The sequence below is a fragment of the Pteropus medius genome, unplaced genomic scaffold (assembly GCF_902729225.1).
Source record: "Pteropus medius unplaced genomic scaffold, Ma_sr-lr_union100, whole genome shotgun sequence".
Classification (NCBI taxonomy): Eukaryota; Metazoa; Chordata; class Mammalia; order Chiroptera; family Pteropodidae; genus Pteropus; species Pteropus medius.
This window is the reverse complement of record NW_024349519.1, coordinates 7966645-7988231: the sequence shown is the minus strand read 5'-3', so window position 1 is coordinate 7988231 and position 21587 is coordinate 7966645. Positions and strand designations below refer to the sequence as shown.

The following is a 21587-nucleotide window of genomic DNA, read 5'->3' as shown; positions in this document are numbered from 1 at the left end:
ATAAGATTTTAAACATAAATGAACATGTTTATGATTCTAAAGCTGTATAATCAAGATAAAATGACTTTTAACAGTAGTTATTAAGAAATATTTTTAGCCTTAAAAGATACTTTTCATTCTTATTTTGCCCCTTAACTAAGTTGTAGTTGAACTTTTGCTTAGGCAACAGTAAATTTCATAACTAAGAAAAAGTTCCCAGTGATTTATGTTTGTTGCAAATAACATAGTTAGGTTTTTCTGAGGGCAAAAATTAGAATTTATACTTTTTTCCCACCACTTTTAAAAAATTTTAGTAAAATACACATAACAAAATTTACATCTTAACCATTTTTAAGTTACAGTTCAGTGGTATTTTTTCTTTATTTTTCCAGCTTTACTGAGACAAAATTGACATGTAATATTGTGTAAGTTTAAGGCATACAACATGTTGATTTGATACACTTATGTATAGTAAAATAATTATCACCTAGTTTTACCTGACACCACTATCATGTCACATAATTATCTTTTCTTTTTTTTTGTGATGAGAACATTGAAGATCTACTCTGTTAATAACTTCAAATTATATAACACATTATTGTTAACTATAATCACAGTACTGTGCATTATATTCCCAGAACTTATTCATCTTCTAACTGGAAGTTGACTCTTGACCAACATCTCCTCCTTTTCCTCACTCTTTAGTCATGGTAACCACCTTTCTACTCTCTGTTTCTGCAAGTTTAAGTCTTATGAAATTCACATATAAATGACATCACACAGTATTTGTTCTTTCTCTGTCTGACTTATTTCACTTAGCATAATGCCCTCAAGATTCAATCATGTTATAAATGACAGGATTTCCTTCTTTCTTATGGCTGAAGAACACACACACACACACACACACACACACACACACACACACACATCTTCTATTTCCATTCATCTGTTAATGGGCATTGAGGTTTTTTCTCCATATCTTGGCTACTGTGAAAAATACTAGAATAAACATGAGAGTACAGACATCTCTTGAAGATCTTGTTTTCATTTCCTTTGGATAAATACCCAGAAGTTGGATTGCTGGGTCATATAGTAATTCTATTTTCAATTTTTTGGGGGACCTCCATACTGTCCTCCACAATGGCTACACCAATTTACATTCCCACCAACAGTGCACAAGGATTCCCTTATCGCCACATTCTTGCTTTATGAATTAGTGATTTTCTGTAGTGGTAGGTTCTGATTCACTTCTCTTTATCTATTGTGAGTCTACTATAGATTTTTGATTTGTGGTTCCAATGAGGCTTACATAAAACATCATTTAACAATTTATTTTATGCTAAATGCAACTTCACTTTGATTGCATACAAATACCTCTACTCTTTTACTCTCCCCTTTTATGTTATTAGCATAAAATTATATATCTTTTATATTATGCATTCATTAACAAATAATAGCTATAGTTTTTTTTTACCACTCTTGTCCTTTAACCTTTATACTAATAGTTAAGTGGTTAACACACCGCCATATTATACAGTATTAGAGTATTCAGAATTTGACTATATGTTTATCTTTACCAGTGTGTTGTATATTTTCATATGTTTTCATGTTACTAATTAGCAATCTTTCATTTTAATTTGAAGAATTTCTTTTAGCATTTCTTATAAGGCAGGTCTAGTGGTGATGAATTCCCTCAGCTTTTGTCCCTCAGCTTTTGTCTGGGAAAGTCTTTATTTCTCCCTCATTTTTGAAGGATGACTTTCCTGGATTATGCACTTTCTTATGCCTTGGAAATGGCTTATATTGCTCAGGTCACAGCTATATTCAAGAACTGTACCTCTCATATTTTATATGAAAATTAAAATAGCTAAAAATATAAAATTTACATATAATTTTATTTGCATTAAAAGAGTAGAATTCTACTATATAACAGAATATTTTCCTCATGATTCTATGCCTTATAATCTAAATAAAAAATTTAAATAAGTCAACTTTATTCATTAATGTCCAAAACTTAAACTTTGGGAGTATACTTTGCTTTCAGATCCAGAAGGTTTCCCAAAGGACTTTAAAGCATAAACAGAAAGAGATGATAGTCCTGGTGTCACAAAATGTCATCTATTTTGTGTTAAACATAAGTATATATAATACTGCTTATATCCAGTAGTCTTACTGCCAATGCACTTCTTCAACCCCCTGCCCTTCAGGTAGCTTCCTACTACTACTATGGGTCTTTAAAGAAAAAAAAAATTCATGAAACCTGTCTGCCTAACTACAACATAGGGTCTAAAACTTAGACCAGTGAATAGGGTGGTATAATCACTTTCTGACAAAGGAAAAGAGGCAAGAGAGACATATGATAGCACCACACTTGATGTGTCATTTATATTTGCTCTGTATTATACTTCCAGCCTAGGTGCTCTGTTAGATTCCACAGAATAGTCCTCTAACACTACAGGAGTATTCTGTGATATCTACTTAACCTGAGATGAGGATAGATGGAAAAATTACTGAGACAGATGAGCATGAGGTGTGTCTTTTCAAATTTCATTTTCTCTCATCCACAATAAATATTCTAAATTCTCAAATATAATTTTTTGTTTAGACATTTCTAAATTGTTATGAAGGAAGAGAACTAAAGACTTCAGAAGAAATAATGTTCCTTTTAAATATTTTTATGCTTACTTTACACTCATTCTTAGAGTAAAATATTTTTAAGTAAGGTATTTTCAAATAATTAATCATATAGCATAATTGTAATAAAGACTATTTTAGAGAAGCTCTTAAAACATAAGTGAACAATTTTAGAACATATGAATGTATGCAGCTCGATGGAGAGATTAGTATACTATACAAGAACTATTTTTGTCTGTGAAAAGAGATAATCCCACATCTAAAGCAATCATATTATTCTTTGTAGACTAACTATTCTTTGAGACTAACACTTGTAGTCTTTAAGTGTTCTTTATAACTACACAGATGTGAAAATGAATAGAAGTAGTATTGTCCTAGAAACTATTATAATCAAAGCAGGAATAAAACTTTTTAGAATAATTACATTTTTATTTCCTTATTGCTTCTCTCAATGAAAACATGCTTAAAGATTACAAACTGAAGAACATAAGGAATCAAGACAATTAAAAAGCAAAAGGAAATTTTTCTTTGTGACATGAAAAATTTTACTTACCTTTGTGGAATATAGAACATATGTTGGGGAGGTGGTTTATAGAGGACTCCTTCATACACAGGCCAAAGCCCACTTAAAATTCTGAAGAGAGAACTTTTCCCACAGCCATTGGGACCAGTTATCAGAAGATGCATTCCTTCTTGTACCTAAAGTAAGAGATAAAATCACAAACTGTAATATTTTAAAATAATTTCATTTGACAGCATTTAAAAGTGATTTATTAAAACAGAAAACCTTTCAAACACATAATAACCTAGGATGGGCAAGGAATCAAAGAAAAGTATATCAAGATTTGATATACTTTGAATCTGGCTTTTGACTATGCTCTGAAGCTAAAGTATCATAAATTAATCCAATCACAAAGAAAATGAATCATCTTGAAATGAGTACTTGGCTTTCCAAAATTTTAACTGAGGACTTGTCATCAGATACTACACACATATGTAGAAATAAAACCACATGGAAAAAAAGAAACTTAAAATTTTAAATAAAATATACTGTTTTATTTTATTTATATTAATATTTGATTAAATTCATATTGAATTCAAATACAGCTTTGCTGTATTTGTCACTTGCAGTTATTAGCTATAAAGCACAGTTATTCTAAGAGCCAGCTGGATTAATTTTGTACTTCTGCAATCTGAAATGTTACAGAAATCACAAAAGTCCATAATCAGAGAGAGAAAATTATTTTGATTCTGCTTTATTCACAGATAGAGAAAATACGTTTAGCAAACCAATAGAGAGGAAAACAAAAGGATTGTAATTTAGTCTTATATGTAGAGATGTATTGAATTAATCATATATACATATTTTATATATGTATACATATGTATATATATAAAACAGTAAAAGTTATTTATCCATTATCAATTGGATACTTCTCTTTAAAATCTTTCATCTTATTTATCATCTAAATTTAAACAGTTAAATATCTTTTTTTCCCATTCCACCAGATAAAATTGGGAAATTGTCTTAGTGCAGTATTTTAAAGAGCATTGTGAACACTCAGGAAAAGGAACACCATTAAAAAATTTGATATACTTCTAAGAATTGATTTAAAAATGAATATAGTATGACAGTATGAAAGAAGTCTACAATATGCCCATAGATTGGATATAAATATCAACACCGTATAATACATCATATTGAAAACTCAAAGATGAAAGAGCATTATATTACTCTCATTATGTCAGTGTAAGGGACCAACCAGTTCCATGCCTATCCCTGACTCATTTGCTGTATATAACATAAGATGAAATCTTTTTGTTGAAAGAAGGTGGTAGGGAGGGAAGGAGGAAAGGAAGGAAAAATAAAAGGATGGAGGTTAGATGAAGGAATTAAGAATGTATATAATAAGTATACATAAAGCAAAAATGGTTCAGATTCATATTCTGCCTAAATAATTAGACATTTCCTCTGTAAACACTGACCATCTACCATGTGCCTGACAGTCTTCTAGGTATAGGGGATACACTGTTGCCCAAACAAGTCCTTGTTCTCATGGAGCTTAATTCCAACAGAAAAGATGGCAATAAACACATGAACAAAAAATTAAGCAGTTATAAATGCTATTCTGATAACAAAGAGGAAGACTTGGTCGGCAAAAGTGGTGGCATTGTGAGATTGGAGGGGGGCTTCTTTTGACTGGGTGGTCAGGAAAGTCCTCTCTGAGGAAATAACATTTTGGCTGAGCCTAGCAGACAAGAAGCAACTAGTCAGATCTGGAAAAAGAACATTTTAGGCAGTGAAGACAGCTATCATAAGAATATAAGACAGACAAAGCATGAATCTATAAAATCTGGTCATATATGTTTTTTTCTCTTTAATGCAGCCAAATTAAAATGCTATTTTGATAGAATAAAGTTCAAAGAAAATCCTAGGAAGGACCCAGAAAGAATTATTTTTGTATTTGCTGTGCTCTTTCATGAGAGAGAAGATTAAGGAAGCATTAAGTACTTCTCAAATGACCTTTTTAAAAGATATATGCCATAGTGAAAGACACATCCACAAAATATTTTAATCGGGTCATTCGCTGTTAGGAGTTCTCAGAAATTTAACACATTTTGAGTCATAATAGAAGTCTTTTCTATATTCATATTTTTTTTAGCATAAATTTTCTGATGTTCAGTAAGCAATGAGTATGAGGCAAAATAATTCCAATATTTATTGAATTTTCTTCTCCAAATGGTTTTTTAATTCCAAAAGACCAACAAAAGGATGAGAACCTTTTTCTCTAAAAATCAGTATGTCAATTCATGCAGCAGAAACAGAACTTTCTATTATATTTTGAGAAACTGAGACTTTAAATAAAACGTCTTGTCCGATTCAGAAATAAACATTACCATAAAAGTATATTGTAATAAAATGTATCTTTGTAGATCTTCAAAATATGACAGTTTCATTAGATTAAGTATTTTAAAATTTATTTTAAAATATAAAAATAAACTGAGCTCTGAATTTTTTTGACAGAAAGAGTATAATATGTCCACAATAATGTAGTTGGTAGGTGGCAGGATTCAAGACTCTTACCCTATTTAATAAGTGGAATAATAATTGATATTATGAATTTTGACAAACAAATCTATATAAAAGTCAAATTATAAATTGCTAAACTATTAATAACTAAACATTCTATGTATGCCTCTTAAATGTTTTATTTCAAATCTATTTAAGATTATGGTGCATCATTAGCACTTAATCAGTACTCATGTTCGGATCCAAATAATTAAATCACTCTATAGGCCTATAAGTGGAAAAATGAAGCCTGATCAAACTGTAGTTGAAACACAATTTCTCTTATATTTATTAATACAGAATTTTCCCCCCTTTTAGTACTTCTCATTCTTTTCCAGCACCCTTACTCATTTGCAAATACATCTTTAATAATTAAACCTAGACTAAGGTCTATATTAAAATCATTAGCACATGTATTGTTCTGTTGGAAATTTATTATCAAGTTCAATCAAGTCTTTGAACTAAGCTCAGATCTCTACATTAATGCAGTCATTAATGCTTATCAGCAAATTATTTTGTACTTGAATTCCAAAATGTATGTTTGAATTTTACAATGCTTTAAATCAAGGCCTCAAGTTTATTGACTATTCTGATATCTTAATTTTTGTAATCAAGGCATAAATATTAAATAACAAACAACTCTTAGTCTCAATAGATTAAAAACTAAATTCCAATGCACAACTCTTCTGATTATTTTTTCCTAACAGAAGATGTGATTATTTAAAATATAAATTAAATTTTGAGAATGTGCATTAATAGAAGTAAACCTACTAATGACTGCTATCCTTATATTTTAGTAAATATAATATAGGTTTATAGTTTTTGAGTAATTCCTATAAGAAAAAAATTAAAGTTTATTTCCAGATGTTAATTTCTAAGGAAATTTCCTCTTGTTCTCAAAAATAACCTTGTATAGGCTTCTAGTGCACTATAATTTTTATTTTTAACCTGGCAATAAAGCAGTAGAAATCAAATTTCTTATTTTCTCTGCTTTCTGAGGAATTAACTGCTTCTGTAATTGAGCCACTATGCATACCTTTCTTGATTTCCCCTCCTTTCCATATGCTTCTCCAAGTATTTAACAAAAGGTACATGAATTCTTAGTTGTTTTGCATTAGTGTGATGGCAACAATCAGAAGATTCTTGAATATCATCTTACTTTGAAGTTTAGCCTGGAAGCCACCACTTCTCCTGTTGGTGTGATTATGGGAACATTGTCACAGATAATTCCATGATCCACATCAATAACTCTTCCTGCAAGTTAAGGAACAGTTTAAGTTACAAAAGCTATCACGTTATTGCTAATTAAATAAAGTATAATGCAGCATAACAGATACATTTATTATAAAGATAGCACAGTAACAAATCATAGAAACAAACATAAATATAGCTATTTAAAGCAAGGTTTAATGTAAATTTGGACATTTTGACACATCTATTTGGAAAATCTTTCTCAGAAACATTATTTCGCAATAATCTGATGTCAAAATCATAATGAGAGCAAAGTTAAACTCTATCTGATATAACCCAGCTGTACTCTTTAAAACTACTTATTTCTCCAAATTAACCTTTTCTACCAAAAAAAAAAAAAACCACAGTGGTACGAAAAAGGGAATTAAGACAGAAAAATACAATTTTTAAAAATGTGTTAACCAAACTTAAGTTTAAAAACACAGAATGATGAAGAACAATATGACATTAGTTCTAGTTCTGTTATTTGAATTTTAAAAGCAAACAATTCATTCTGCCATATGTGCAGTTTCCAAAAATAATTCTAGAAATTTTATTCTAAATATAAGTAGCATCATTTTATTATGGTAATGTTAGTCACCACTCTTCAGATTGAAACACTAACTTTAAGAATAACTGTTTAAATTTAAACTAAATGTTGGTTTCTTGTAACTGTTAAAGCTATCTTCTAAAAAGTTTTGACTGTTAATAAAGCAAACACTTAAATAAAGAAAAATATAAAAACATTTGAGTTTAAAACCTTTGATTTCCAATGTGTTAATGAGGGGTAATTCTATATTAGCTCCATTCTTGTTACAGTTTTCAGACTCTTGCATGACAGGAGTTCTTTTATAAATGTCTCTTTTCACTTCATTGAAGACCCAAAACATATTGTACACTCGAGCAGTATAGCCTGCTAATTCTGTGATCTAAAACGAACACAGAAAAATAAAATAGAGTTAATATACCCAAGATAAACTTTTAAATAAATATGTGATCATCTAAGTTTCTTGATTTAACATTAAAAATCCCATTTTATTATAAATGAAAAATAGATGATACATTTCATAAATTAAACAAGTAACAGTAAAAAGCTTACCAAGAGAGCAACATAGCAAGGTGTCAATGTAAGTTTGATTGGAATTATAAAATATATAAAAAATTATTCATTCAAGTCAGGGTTCAAAATGAAATTTAAAAATTTTAGAATATTAGTGAGACTTAAAATTCAGTCAACTTTCTGATTTAACCCATTTATATTACAAATTTCGCTTCCAGAAAATTAGAAATTTTGTGAAAACTTAAGTTCATTCGATGATCTTTTATTGTGTTTTTTTTTTCAATTTAAAGTGGAACGTTTTATTTTATTTTTTCCCCAGCAATAAATTTATTTATTTATTTTTAACATTTTTTTATTTTTCCCCTTCCCCTCTGGTAGCCACTAATCCATTGTCCATGTCCGTGTGTCTCTGTTTATTTGTCTTGTTCTGAAAAGGAAGATATTAAATAGGAGAGAAATATACTTTTTCTAATTGTGAAATGAATGTCTATGAGTCAAATTGGTTGTCAAAATTCCTAAGATTGGGCAAATTATCCCTTGTAGAGGTTACCAATATTGAGAGTAAACTCAGTGAAAACTTCAAATCATTTTCAGTCCAAATCTCACAATTCAGTTTCTTTTCAAGCCAAGCATGGTTTATATGCCTAAAGAAAAACATTATATATGACTTTTTTCTAGGGCATATTATAAAATAAGATGAGATGAATCTCTGCTGTAGTTTATAAGGCTCAACAGAGTGGTACCTTGCTTCTATTCTGGCAGTTGTACAATTTAGATTGAATCTCCAGCTGTTTTTCTATTAAAAGAACACCCTGTTATCAAGGTACTGTGAAATGTGACTCATCTCCTGTCAATACCATCTTTCTTAGTTAAAAGGAAAGTAAAAAAACATTCCCTTACAGAAATGCTTACTAGGAAATTGGTACCAATAAGCAAGGCATGTCACTAATAAATGTTTTTAAATAATAAATTGTGGGATAATACAACAATGCTGACATTTATGTAAGATTTATGTGTGTGTAAAACTTAAACAGTAAATGAGTAGGTATTATTGTTAAAAATCTGCCACATGTCTCTACTGTGTGGAGAGGTCTGTAATTAGATTAGTGTTTCATTTCTATATGTTAATGTTATAACTATTTAAAGGGTAATTTCTAAAATGTTATCTAAAAGAATCTATTGAATTCCCAAGGAGAGAAAAATAGAGCTAAGAAAAACTAGGTCAAAATATTTGCATAGAAAAAAAAATCCAAAAATCTAAAGTAGAGATCGATTATAAAAAGGCAAGAAGCAATAAGTTAGCAGACCAGGCTGCAAGGTAGAGTGGGCAAAGACTATCTGAAAAAACAAAAACAAAAAACAAAACTGAGAATGTGACAGTGGACAAATTACTTTGGGATATAAAACAAAGGGTTTGCCCTAGGATTCTAGCTCTAAAAAGAAACCTCACTCCCTTGAGCTAGCAAAGAATGCATGGTGCTTTCATATGCTGTTACAGCAGTAATAAGATTCTTTGGAAGTGAACATTCTATGATTCAAAGCACATTCAGGCAAAATAAAGCAAAATGCAATAATTTATTTTGTTGAAAACAATCTAGAAAAACTAATTCATATTCCTTCTGTCACTTAGCTAGCAATGTACTTTAATATGAGATGGATAGAATTTTGTTTTGCCATTAATTTTAGTGATCAGTAATATATCAGAAAAAAACCTATTCCAAAAACTGTATCTCTAGATGATCAAAATTACCATTTGAAAATAAAATTTTTAATTGAGTTGTTTTGGTATGTTTGGTAAGTAAATAACTTTTTTACTTTTTTTAAAGAAAAATAAAAACTCAATTCAATAAATCAGTTTTTGAATGAGACTGAAAGGTTTTGTCAGCAAATCACAAAATTTATAACTCTTTTATGTTTTATTCAAGGCTGATTTACTCAGTAGCTAAATTTATAATAATGATCTGGAAATTTATATTGATATAAAAGCCACAAGAGTAATTAATAGTGAGAATGATTATCCATAGGAATATTATCAGTATGTCTCAATTGAATAAAGTGACTTTTAATCTTAGTCTTATGCTATCTGTAGGTTTTCTGATCATTCTTTCAACAAATGTGTATTGACCACATACAATATTCCAAGCATTAAAATCAATATTAGAAATATAAAGATGAGTAAGACAATTTCTGCTTTCCGCTCAAGTCTGGTGCAAGAGATAGACAATTAAAATGTGGTAAAGCAACAGATGTACTGTGAACACAGAGAAGACACAGACTCTGCAGGGAAGGTGAGAAGGAGATGGAATCACAAGAGAGTTTTACATGTGGTTTGTGAAGCTTGACTTGTCATGAAGAATGAGTAAAAGTTTGCAAGGTATATAAGTAATATTATTGACTAATATTTATTGAGCACTTAAATATGTAGTGTTTTAAATATTCTACATGTGTTAACTCACAACAACCCTAAAAGTCAATGCTATCATTATCCCTATTTTACAGATGAAGAAACAGAGACAGACAGGTTAAGGAACTCAATCAAATTCACATAATTTTAAAATCCTGGAGTAAGAATTTAAATTTAGGCACTCTTGATCCAGAATCTACACCTAGGACTTTTTTTATTAATTTAAAAACAAATATGTTATATATAGGCAAAAGAGGAACTACAAGTGATAGTGTAAAAATTAAAGGGTATTAGCAATACACTTGGGAGTTGTCCTTTATCTTGATTATACTCTTAACAATTTTTGATAGAGAAAAGATGTTTCCCAAATACTAACTATATCTAGTAATTGCCACTTTCACATATCTCATTTTAATCAAATTGACAACAAGAAATGCAAGTACCTCTTTGTATGAAGACATAATCCTTTCAATAGCATCAGCTCCAGATGCTAATAAATTCCGAGCAGTGGTAAAGGCTTCTGTCCGTTCACTAACCATAGCTTGTTTTTGACCATCTTCTAAATTTAAAAGCAAATTAAAAAACTATTTAGTTTTTTTGAGTAACTAAATTTCTTTATATAAATAAATTGTGGCTAAAATAACCATATATAAAAATTTCAATAGTATTAGCAATTTCCTAGACATTTAATGAATTATTGAAAATACAGTAGTCCCAGATTTTAATTAAAACTCTTTTTTGTTTTATTTTTTTTTTTCTAAAAGGAGAGTTAGAACAATTAAATGTATAGGAATTAAGACCATTTTCATTAACATTCTTTTAACCCTTTCCAAATTCAACCGTCTGCCCTTATTATAGCTAGGCAATGAAATACTATGGATTTGGTCTAAAATAGAACTAACTGGAATAGAAGCAAATATTTCTAGTGTAGTTCCTTTTGTGGAAATGTAGATTGGCGGACACTCATAATCTAGCCTCTGTCTACCTGTTCCAACAAACCTTCACGTTATGGTACACCAGCTCGCCAAACATGCAATACTGTTTACCCTCTCATATTAGCATATGTGATTTCTTCTGACTTTAATATACTTCTGTTCTTTTCTTGCCTAGCTCTTTCTTCAAGAGTTAACTCTTTAGTACAGGTTTCAGTGGAAACCCTTATCTAGCTTTTCTAATGGACTATGAATTTCTTAAGGGTCAAGACTGTGTTTTATTCTTTATTCCTAATGTTCAGCAGAGTGTCTGGCACATAGTACTCCTTAATGTGTACTATATGGACACATGGATGAATGGATGAACATCCTAAATAACTGCCAATACAAAACTATGGTTAAGAGTCAGGAGTCAGACTAGGTTTGAATCCAGACTCTACTATTTATTGGCAAATACTAAGGTAAGTAGAATAAGCCACTTATCCTCTCCATGCCTATTTTCTCATGCGTAAATGAGAGAAATAATAGTAGTACCTCAAACAATTTTATCTTAAAGTGTTGTAGGGTTTAAAGGTGAAGTACAAATGAAGTGTTAACTAATTCATGGCCTATAATATACATGCTCTAAATGTTAACTATTATAACTATATATATAAAACTATATATATAACTATGTATATATAGTTATATATATAGTTAACTATATATATAACTATAATATACATGCTCTAAACGTTAAATAACTAAATGTTATTATTTTCTCTAGTTATTATTGCTGTTATTTGAAGAATAAGACAATTTAGACTTAATCTTCAAAATTATTCTCTCCTGGTCATTACTTTAATCTTTCCATCAATTTGATTCTTTATCTGATCCTTCTATAGATTATCGCTAAAGTTCTAAATTAAAAGCTATAAATAATGAAGAAATTAAAATGATATAGAAAGCTATAGGCCCACTTTGGTATTTATTTCACTCTGATTTATCTCAACATAAAAGGCTTTTTTTTCCCCTCCAAAACAATGCAATTATTTAACTTGTGCCCCATTGTGCCTACCAAACATTTTCATCTTTACTTGCCCATAGACAGATCAGCTGAATTTGAAAGGGATCTAGGCATAACAGAAGGTAAAATTCACTCAGCAGATATTTACTGAACCTAGATGTGCAAGAAATTAGGGAAGGTATTATAGGACATGCAAAGATTAATGTGATTTTCAGATTCTTTCCTTAGGGAGCTTACAATTTGATAAGAGAGAAAAGACAAGTTCCCAAATAACTATGCTGGGCAGCCAATGATGAGAGTTAATGTGAGGTACTTAGAGTAGGCAAAAATCATTTCTTGTACAAGAGACAGGAAATGCTTCATGGAGAAGTAGATTGTGAATGGGGCCTTTAAGACCATATACAATTTTAATACATCATAAGTAGGGCATGAGCAATGGCATAGAGAAGGGAAATTTTAAGCAGTGCCAACAGAATGATAAAAGCTTAGTCGAGATACAATATGGTTGGTGTCAGACATTAATTTTGTTTGAGTATCAGAATTACCACGAGTTAATAGAGACTTTTTACAATAGTCTAATATAGTCCCTCCTGACCCTACTGTTAAATACTGCTCTAAAGAAGTACTATTGTTTCCTTTGAAGTTAGTTTCCTTGAAGAATGAAAAAGAAAGGCTTTGAGTGCTGGTATAATTGAGGAGTAAAAAATATAATTGGATAAATAGACTAGGAATAGAATGTAGGTACTCTTAAACATATTTAAATGTGTGATAAAATATAGATAACCACATACATGCAGAAAATTACCAAAAGATTCTCAGCAAGCTACCAAAATAGCGAATTGCTATATCAGTTGAAGTGCTAAGAATAGTATTGACTCATAGATAATCTGTCTGATGATCTAAAATAATTACGGGATTTTATGAATTTGGGTTAAAAGGGGTTTGAATAATAGCTTTCACTGACGGCCTCTATTAAGAAGAAAAAACACTATTACAGATGGACTTCTGTTTGATGTTGGTTTGGCAGATTAATGCCTACTGGGTTTTCTTCATGTTTTTAACAACAAAATTACAAATAGTTCTGGACAGATTTAATTTCACATTCTACTGGTTGTTCTTTGGCAGGTACTATGAAATCAGTGCCAGTAGTATTTGGTCATGCACATAACAGCCAACTGCATAACCTCTATGACAAGGCCAGATGCCTTAATGTCAGAGATATAAATTCATGACCTGAAGCACTCACCTATTTTGTACCCTAGGTCAAAACATTTTATTTTCCTTGCTAAATATTTTAAGTATATTGTCAGAAGTTCCTCATTTAAGGATTTAATATTTAATATTATATCTTCTCATTTTACTGCTACTTTTCAGCTCCGCTAATAAGTATATACTGAAACATGGTCACATCTGTTGTTATTTCACTGAAAATGTAAGAAAGGTTTTAAAAACTAAGATTATGTCATTATACATTTGTCAAAACCCCTAGGACTGTACAATACAAAGAGTGAACATTAATGTAAACTATGGACTTCAGTTAATAATATGTAAATATTGGTTCATCAGTTGTAACAAATGTACTACATTAATACAATATGTAAATAATAGGAGAAATTGTGGGGGTGTTTGTGAACTCTCTGTACTTTCTGTTCAATTTTTCTATAAATCTAAAAATGCTTTAAGAAAATTAAGTCTATTAATTTTTAAAAAATTAAAAAAGTAGGCTATTTCTCTGTACTTTTTTCCTCTGGACTTATAATCTGAGCTTATTTATTTTCACTTACATTTTACCTTTGTCACCTTGACAAATTTCAACAAAACCTTATAGCCTTACCCTACTTCATACCATATATAAATAAAAATTCTAATTGAAGATCTCAATGTGAAATAAAAAAACAGTGAATTTCTAGAAGGTAAATAGAATAGCTTTGTGACCTTGAGTAAGATATTTCTTAAACAGGAGATAAAACCACTAGTCACAAGAAAAAAAAGTTGATAAATTGAACTATTAAAATTATGAACTTCTATTAGATACCATTAAGAGACTGAAAAAGAAAGAATAAAGTGAGAAAAGATATTTAAGATTGTGTGAGTGTTTCTGTCTGAGAAAGGTTCATTTCAGAATATATAATAGCTTTTACAAATCAATAAGAAAAAAACATAAACCAATTTAAAAATGAGCACAAAACTTATTGGTATTTCATACAAAGGCTATCCAAATAAACAATATACAAATGAAAAGTATTTAACCTCATTAGTCATCAAAGAAATGCAAATTATGGCCATGATGAAGTACCACTATACACTCATATGAATGCCTGAAATGAAAGACTGATGTCGAACATTGACAAATATGTGGAGCAACTAGAACTCTCAGGTGTACAGTATGATACTATTTAAAGAAGTTTCAAAAATCAGCAAATACTAATGAATGGCCAGTAAAATAATAACCTTTGCTGTGGCATGGTCGGGACGGGGGGACAGGGCAGGAATAACTGAGGATAGGGGTAGGGGACTGAGGATGAGGATAAGACTGGGAGGGGGTATGGGGGCTTCTGAGATTGAAGGTAAAGCTCTATTTTTCTGAGTAGTGACTATGTGTATGTATTGACTTTGTGACATTTCATTGAGTGGCACACAAATGATTGTATGCTTCTTGGCATGTATGTTTTACCTGAAAAATTATAACTACTTATATGTATATCTAATTATATCTAGAAAGTATGTTTTTGATATGTATTGATAAGATAATTACTGCTATAATATTTGGTCGATAGGCGAGTGATCATATCCAAACTGATCCACAATATAAAATTATATTTCAATAATTTGGCATTAGACTATGAGGCATATTAATGCAGCAGGAGCTATAGATATAATCTTGTTGTAGGTACATTTTAGTAATAAAATCATCACCCACTTACTAGAGTGATGGTAGAGTTTAACTGCATTCCTAAGAGCAGTATCTCTCAGTTGCTACTTCTGATGTGTCACCTCACATTAATGGATCACCAACATGTGGACACTATCACCAATATGCAGACACTATTGCAGTGCTAGTGGTTTAGATGCTTTCTTCCTTGCCTGTTAAGATGTCTGGAATAAGGTTTGTCAGGAGGGACCTATAAGTAGCTTCCCCTTGTCTTGCTCAGAAGGCAAGAAGAAAGATGGCCTACAATATTAAAAAGTTGAGATTATAGTTCCCAAGTAAATATTTTCTTCATATAATTTCAGTCTTTCTCTTAATACAAAGAAAGGTACCAGTAATGTCCTCTAAAAACATATATTAGAAACCATATATAATTAACTATTTCAATGCTTCTTTTCCAACCATTTGATCCCATGATTTGTTGGCCTCAAACTAAGTTAAATCCTGTATAGAGTAAGTTTCAATATAACTAATATGAGGTAGAATGCTAAAAAGGAAAAAAGCAATGCTCTAGGATTTACTTAATGTCTTCTGTCCTTAGTGCTTCCACCAACTATCTGAGCGACCTTAGGCAAGTCTGAGGCTCCAGACTAGATGACCTGTAAGCTCCTCTTTTGATGTGAAAATAGCATGGTTCCATATGTAATTTTATAATGTGAACTTGAATATAAACATAATCCAGTCCTTACTATAAGATTTTACTTAAAGTTGTAGGTTGACAGTATAATAAATCTACTATAGAACTATTTTTTTTTCTCCTCCCTGCCAAAAGTATGCAGGCTCTTCCTCTTATCTGCATTTTTACCTCTAACTTCCTAGTCACTTTCAAATGCCTTGCTCCTTTATCAACAATAATCATGCTAGCAAACATCTACTGAGCATTTCCTCAGAGGCAAGCATTGTTCTAAGTTTTACATAGGTGATTTTCTTTAATCCTCCTAATAACCCTGCTATAAATTCCCAATTTTGAGGAAATTGAAGTACAAAAAGGTTAAATGATTTGTCCATAGTGATGGCCTAATTAACAAAAGAGCCAGTATCTGAACCCAGGCAATCTGACTCCAAAGCTCCCATGGTAAAAATATAATAAAAATTAACAATTGCTTTCACCTAAATTCTTACTACTTGCCAAGGACTGCTTCAAAGCACGTTAACACAAAATATATAATTTCATAGAAATTCTATAAGATATATTTTGTTAACTTTATAGTTAAGATAGGAAAACTGAGGCATATAAAGTTTACGTAACTTTCTTAAGGATAAATATTATTAAATAGCTGAGTCAATATTTAAACAGTGACCTGCTTCTTTATTCTATTCTCTCTTTCTTCCAACCTACCTTTTCTCCCTTTTCTCTTTGCCAGTCCTCTGTCATTCACCCATTTTTTCTACCTGTTGTTGCCTTAAATATATATAGTACCATGCACTTAATTCATCTCTAACATAAGGGACAACTCGGGGCATAAGAATAAACTAAGATTGAAGACTAGATTAGATTATATGGTGTGTAATTCTAAGACCTAAAGCCTCAAAGACATATCATTATCTAATAAAGTAAATAATTTTGTCTGAGTAAAATGATAATATTTTCATGTATTAAGTCATTGTAGGTCAAATGTATTTAGTAAACACATACATATAAACATTACAAGCATACATACAGTAACCTTAGAAATTACAGAAGATATTGAAGCACACTCTCATAATAATGTTGTCATATGAATTCCTTTTCTTCTATGAAATTCTTATAATGTTTTTCTTTGTATACAATTTTCTTTTGAAAAGAAACTTTGAGAATCACTAGTTTCATTTGCATCAATGTGATTATTTTCTTGTAAATTTTTAATGCTGTTTCTTTAATGTGGTATTTTCAGGATTTGTAGGATTTAGTTTTAAATATCTTATTACATCACCTATGGAACTAAGATTGTTATATTCTTTGCATACATTGTTTACTTCTTACTGGTCTCTGTGGGGTTAATTTGTCACCATTAATAGATGTATTTTCTCTGTTCTATGTTTACTCCAGGGTTTTCTAATGAGACTTGTGCTTCCAAGGACTAATAGGACTACACTGTAAGCTTGTAACGGGTCATTGCTAAAATACATAATATATAAAACTTCAAAAATATTCATATACTTATATTCACTGTGAATATGATAATTTTGTCATTTCTTAGTAAACCCAATCTTACGAACATAGATTTTCAAGTGTTTTTTTTTCTTTACTACTCTTGAAAAAGAAATTTATTTTATTTCATTATAAAAGGATTAAGTCTAAAAATACTATTACTAACAATGCCTTTTTCAATATAAACTTTTTAAATGATTTTAAAAAATAAATGTTGAAAACATAAAATCAGATAAAATTCAATTTTCCAGTGATCTATTGTTGAGTTGTGGAGTATATTTGGTATATGTGTAGCACTAATTACAAGGACTTGACAAATCCTAATTACTAATTACTAAAATGAATAGTTTTAGGTTAAGAATGACCTAAATTTGGCAAGTGTTTTTACAAGAGGAGGATCAATGTTTTATTTTGAAGGAAGAACAGAAAATGCTGCTTCTTTATTTAATTCCGCTCTGTCTCTGCCAATTAAGACCCAAACTCCCACCTCAAGTATTACATATTTTAATGTTGTGCTTTTTGCTCTTACCTTTTTTAGTTATTCTAAAGGATGAAAATGTTGGTAAAAACCATTAAGGACAGATTTAGACACCTGCAACTTGACAAACACAATACCACCCTATCCCTTACCCCCACACTACTACCAAATCATGTTACATGGAAGGTTATATATATTATCTACAAATGGAGGAGACTTTGTTCCATGGCATGAAGCAGTATTCCTGGTTGCCTAAGATAGTCAACCAACTTTGCAAATCACAAATCAGGGCAGATACAGTTATAGACGATTTATAGACTAAATGCATTGGATGTGCAGAACTGAAGTTTGCAATGAGTAGAACTTGTTCTCTTTTTAAAGGCATTAATTTGTTTTGAGTTTAAATATTCAGCTAGAGATTCATTCTACATTAGGCAGTATGATTAAAATTGCTCAAAGTCAACTCCCAGAAACAATGCATCAGAGATCTCAGAAATATATCGGAACTGGAAAGGTCTTTTGAGTCACTTGTTTCCTTTTTTATATTGCTGGTCTTGTTACTGGACATTGCAGTCTGCCATTATTTCTAACTATTAATGACTATAGAATAATAGCTACACACACAGTATCACTCACACAAAACCAGCAGTGATACCTTCAAGAGAAATAATCTTAAACATATATTTGAGATTAAGCATAAATGCCATTACCACCATCTGCAAAGCCAGTTGCAGTGATAATAGGTACAGCCACCATAATTAGTCCACTGCTGCTCCAAACATACTTCATCAAGAACTGCTCTATCATGATGTACCACAAACGTTTGGATAAAATGAGGTTCATCTGATCTGCTAAAGCTTTGTAACTTTTCTGCAGTTGTTTCATTTCTACCTATAGAGGGAAAAAGAGTTAAGAATTAACTCAGCATAAACTATAAAAATAAATATTGTATGCTTGGGGACTTTCTTTAAGTTAAGTTCCCTATTAGTTTGCTTTATTTAGTATAGTATTATCTATGATTCTAACAATCAATAAATCCAGGTTAATATCCAATTTAGTCGTTATTATTTAGTTTTATCACGCCCGTAATATTAATATTAAAAACATGATACTCAGTAAATATAATGTTAAGTATAAAAATATAAGTGATTTATAATTATGATTTCAAAATTATATATAAGATGTTAAAATTAAATGATAATTCTGTAAGACATGTGTAAATAATGTTAGAACATTATCCTTGATTGTACCAAAAATATCTGAAAATAAACACATGATACATATATGTGTAATTAATTAGATTCCAGTTTTGAACTAACTCAATTTATTGAGTTTTGTCTTAAATTCAAGAAGCCTAGCCTGCTGTAATTTACATCACTGAGTTAAGAAGATTGACAAATCAATATGATTAATACAACACAAGAAGCCAATTTTCATGTTAGAGTAGAAGTCCTAAATTTGCCTTAAAATTTCTTCCTCAGAAGAAATTTTGGTACTGCTATAAGAATTATTTGGTACTGCTATAAGAGTTATTTTTTGATCATTGATAATGCTTCAACAATTAAGTAATTCTACTCAGTAATTAAAGTACCATTTTCAACTTTTGACTACCTTAATATTTTATTTGCCGAGTCATTTTTGTTAAGATTTCAGATGCATCACCTTGAAAATTTCTGTCATATTTAATATTATGAAGTTATGTTCATGCACCGCAAGTTTATGTAATTATGCTATTTTAGTGAACTGCTTAATGTTGAACATCTTTAATATTTAAAATAATATTCCAGAACTTCTTTTCTATTCCTTTCTAATCTTAATTTTTCTCAGTTAGACAAGATTTCATTTTACTGCCTTTTATTGGTCAAAATGTAGTGCTGTACATTAACTAAGAGTAATGAATATTTGTGAGACAAGCTCTTCTGCACTTCTTAGAACTTAGGATACTCCATCATTGACCAGATATACAAAATTGTCAAACTTGTCTTTCCTATGAAAGCAAAGTTTTTGTTTTTTTCTTGAAAAACAAAAGAACAACAACCACAAAATACCATCCTAAATTTTCCATCTCTGTGGAAACATATTTCCAAACATATATTTTCTTCTAAGTTTCTGGAACCACATATTAAGTTAGGATTTAAGTTTTAAGAAAATGGTTTAGAGATCATTCCTAGCATATTTGGGTAACCGAGCTTAAGTAGACTTTTTTTTTTAGAGTGTCAAACATTTTATTCTCATGAAACTTTTGAAAAGTTTGCACTCTATAATTTTTAAACAGCTTGTGATTAAACAGGGTAATGAAGCATACATTTAAATAAAGGTTTAGACTTAATAGGAGTGAGTCCATCGACAGTACAACAGATGGTATCTAGCACTGAAGTGGCAGCTTGAACAGTCTCACATTTCACCCATCGCCTTAATTTCTCTTACCTTATGTCCTCTGTAAAAGGCAATTTCTTCAACATTGGCTATAATTCTGGAGTGCACATACCGCAAATAACCTTTTCTGTGAGCTTCTTCAGCCACCAATTTACCAAATTTGGGAGAGCAGGCTTTCAACACTTTAGCAGTGGCATATACCACAAGTCCTGCTAATAGGGTTGGCCCAACTGGGCTCGCACCTCTGGATGTAGCAGTTTGGATGAGCGTATAGGAGGTCAGGATTACATCTAAAATAGGTTTGGTCAGATTGGAATACAAGTGAGCCACAGATTGGGAGAACATCATAATATCCTCAGTGAGAGATTGGTCAGGGTTTGCCAGCCTCCCATCCATATTGATCACCTTATAATAAGTCTCATTTGTAAAATAGGTTTCGTAGGCATGGTCTACTAGGCGAGTTCTGAAGGCCAAAGCCAATTTGCACTCCAGGTACCTTATTGCACTGTTGACAAAGGTGGCAGGGATGGCAATCATAAGCCACTTGATTAATTTGATGATGAAAGTCCGAGGCTTCTTCTCCACAATGCTTTTTACTATTTTTCCATCCAGACCAGCCACATAGATAGACAGAAAAGTTCTTGAGACTAGAGCCACTGAGTGGAGGCAGAGCCACCCTGTTTCAGTGGTCACAAGTTTTGGAAAGAGAATTTTCCGAAGTTCTAGTAGCTGTTTGAAAAAATCTGCATTCACTCCAGGCGAAGGGTTTTTACAAGTAATCTCGGTGCAATGCAGTATTTCTCTGTTCTCTCCAGCCGGATAAGCTTCTTTTTTCTTCCTGTGGCCAGATTGCTTTAAACGATTGCCAATGATGGGATAGAGTGTTTTCAGAGTATATGCCGCAGCCACCAGGCAAGCAGCCCTTTTAGCAGCACTCGATCGGGTCCATTTCACTCGATCAGCTGCTACATTTAGCATATGTATCATTTTCCCAGTTACCCAAACCGGCTTCAAAAAGAGTTGTTTAAAAGATCATGCTCCGCGGAGATCCCCAGCAAATGTTTCAGAAAGTCCTACAGCGTTCCATACTCTGCAGTTTCTTCTCTTCTCCTCTTCTGTTTTTTGTTTTTGTTTTTAATTTTGTTCTGCTGTGACAGATGCAGCAGAGCTCAGACTCCACTGCATCTAATGGGGATGATTCCCTTAGAAGCTCAAGCTGCACCAAGCCGCCTCAAGCTCCTCCCATTCAGGCCCCTCATTGGCTGTGAAGGCCGTGGGACCTTGGAATCTTCTCTGCTTCCCTTTGAACCTTGAAAATGAGAAGAGAGCAAAACAAATTACATCCTTAACCAGGAGTT

The 21587-nt window shown here is 31.2% G+C and overlaps 1 protein-coding gene across 1 annotated transcript in view; it reads right to left on the bottom strand.

Moving 5' to 3' along the window:
• Positions 1–21386, bottom strand: part of ABCD2 (ATP binding cassette subfamily D member 2) — a 46564-nt gene extending 25178 nt beyond the window's left edge. Inside the window, exons 1-6 of the mRNA XM_039882843.1 lie at positions 20281–21386; positions 18564–18744; positions 10821–10936; positions 7674–7842; positions 6843–6937; positions 3167–3312 (exon numbers count right to left, since the gene is read on the bottom strand). Coding sequence (XP_039738777.1) covers positions 3167–3312; positions 6843–6937; positions 7674–7842; positions 10821–10936; positions 18564–18744; positions 20281–21216 — 1643 coding nt within the window. The 5' untranslated portion in view covers positions 21217–21386. The remainder of the gene's footprint in view (positions 1–3166; positions 3313–6842; positions 6938–7673; positions 7843–10820; positions 10937–18563; positions 18745–20280) is intronic.
• Positions 21387–21587: the final 201 nt, after the last annotated feature.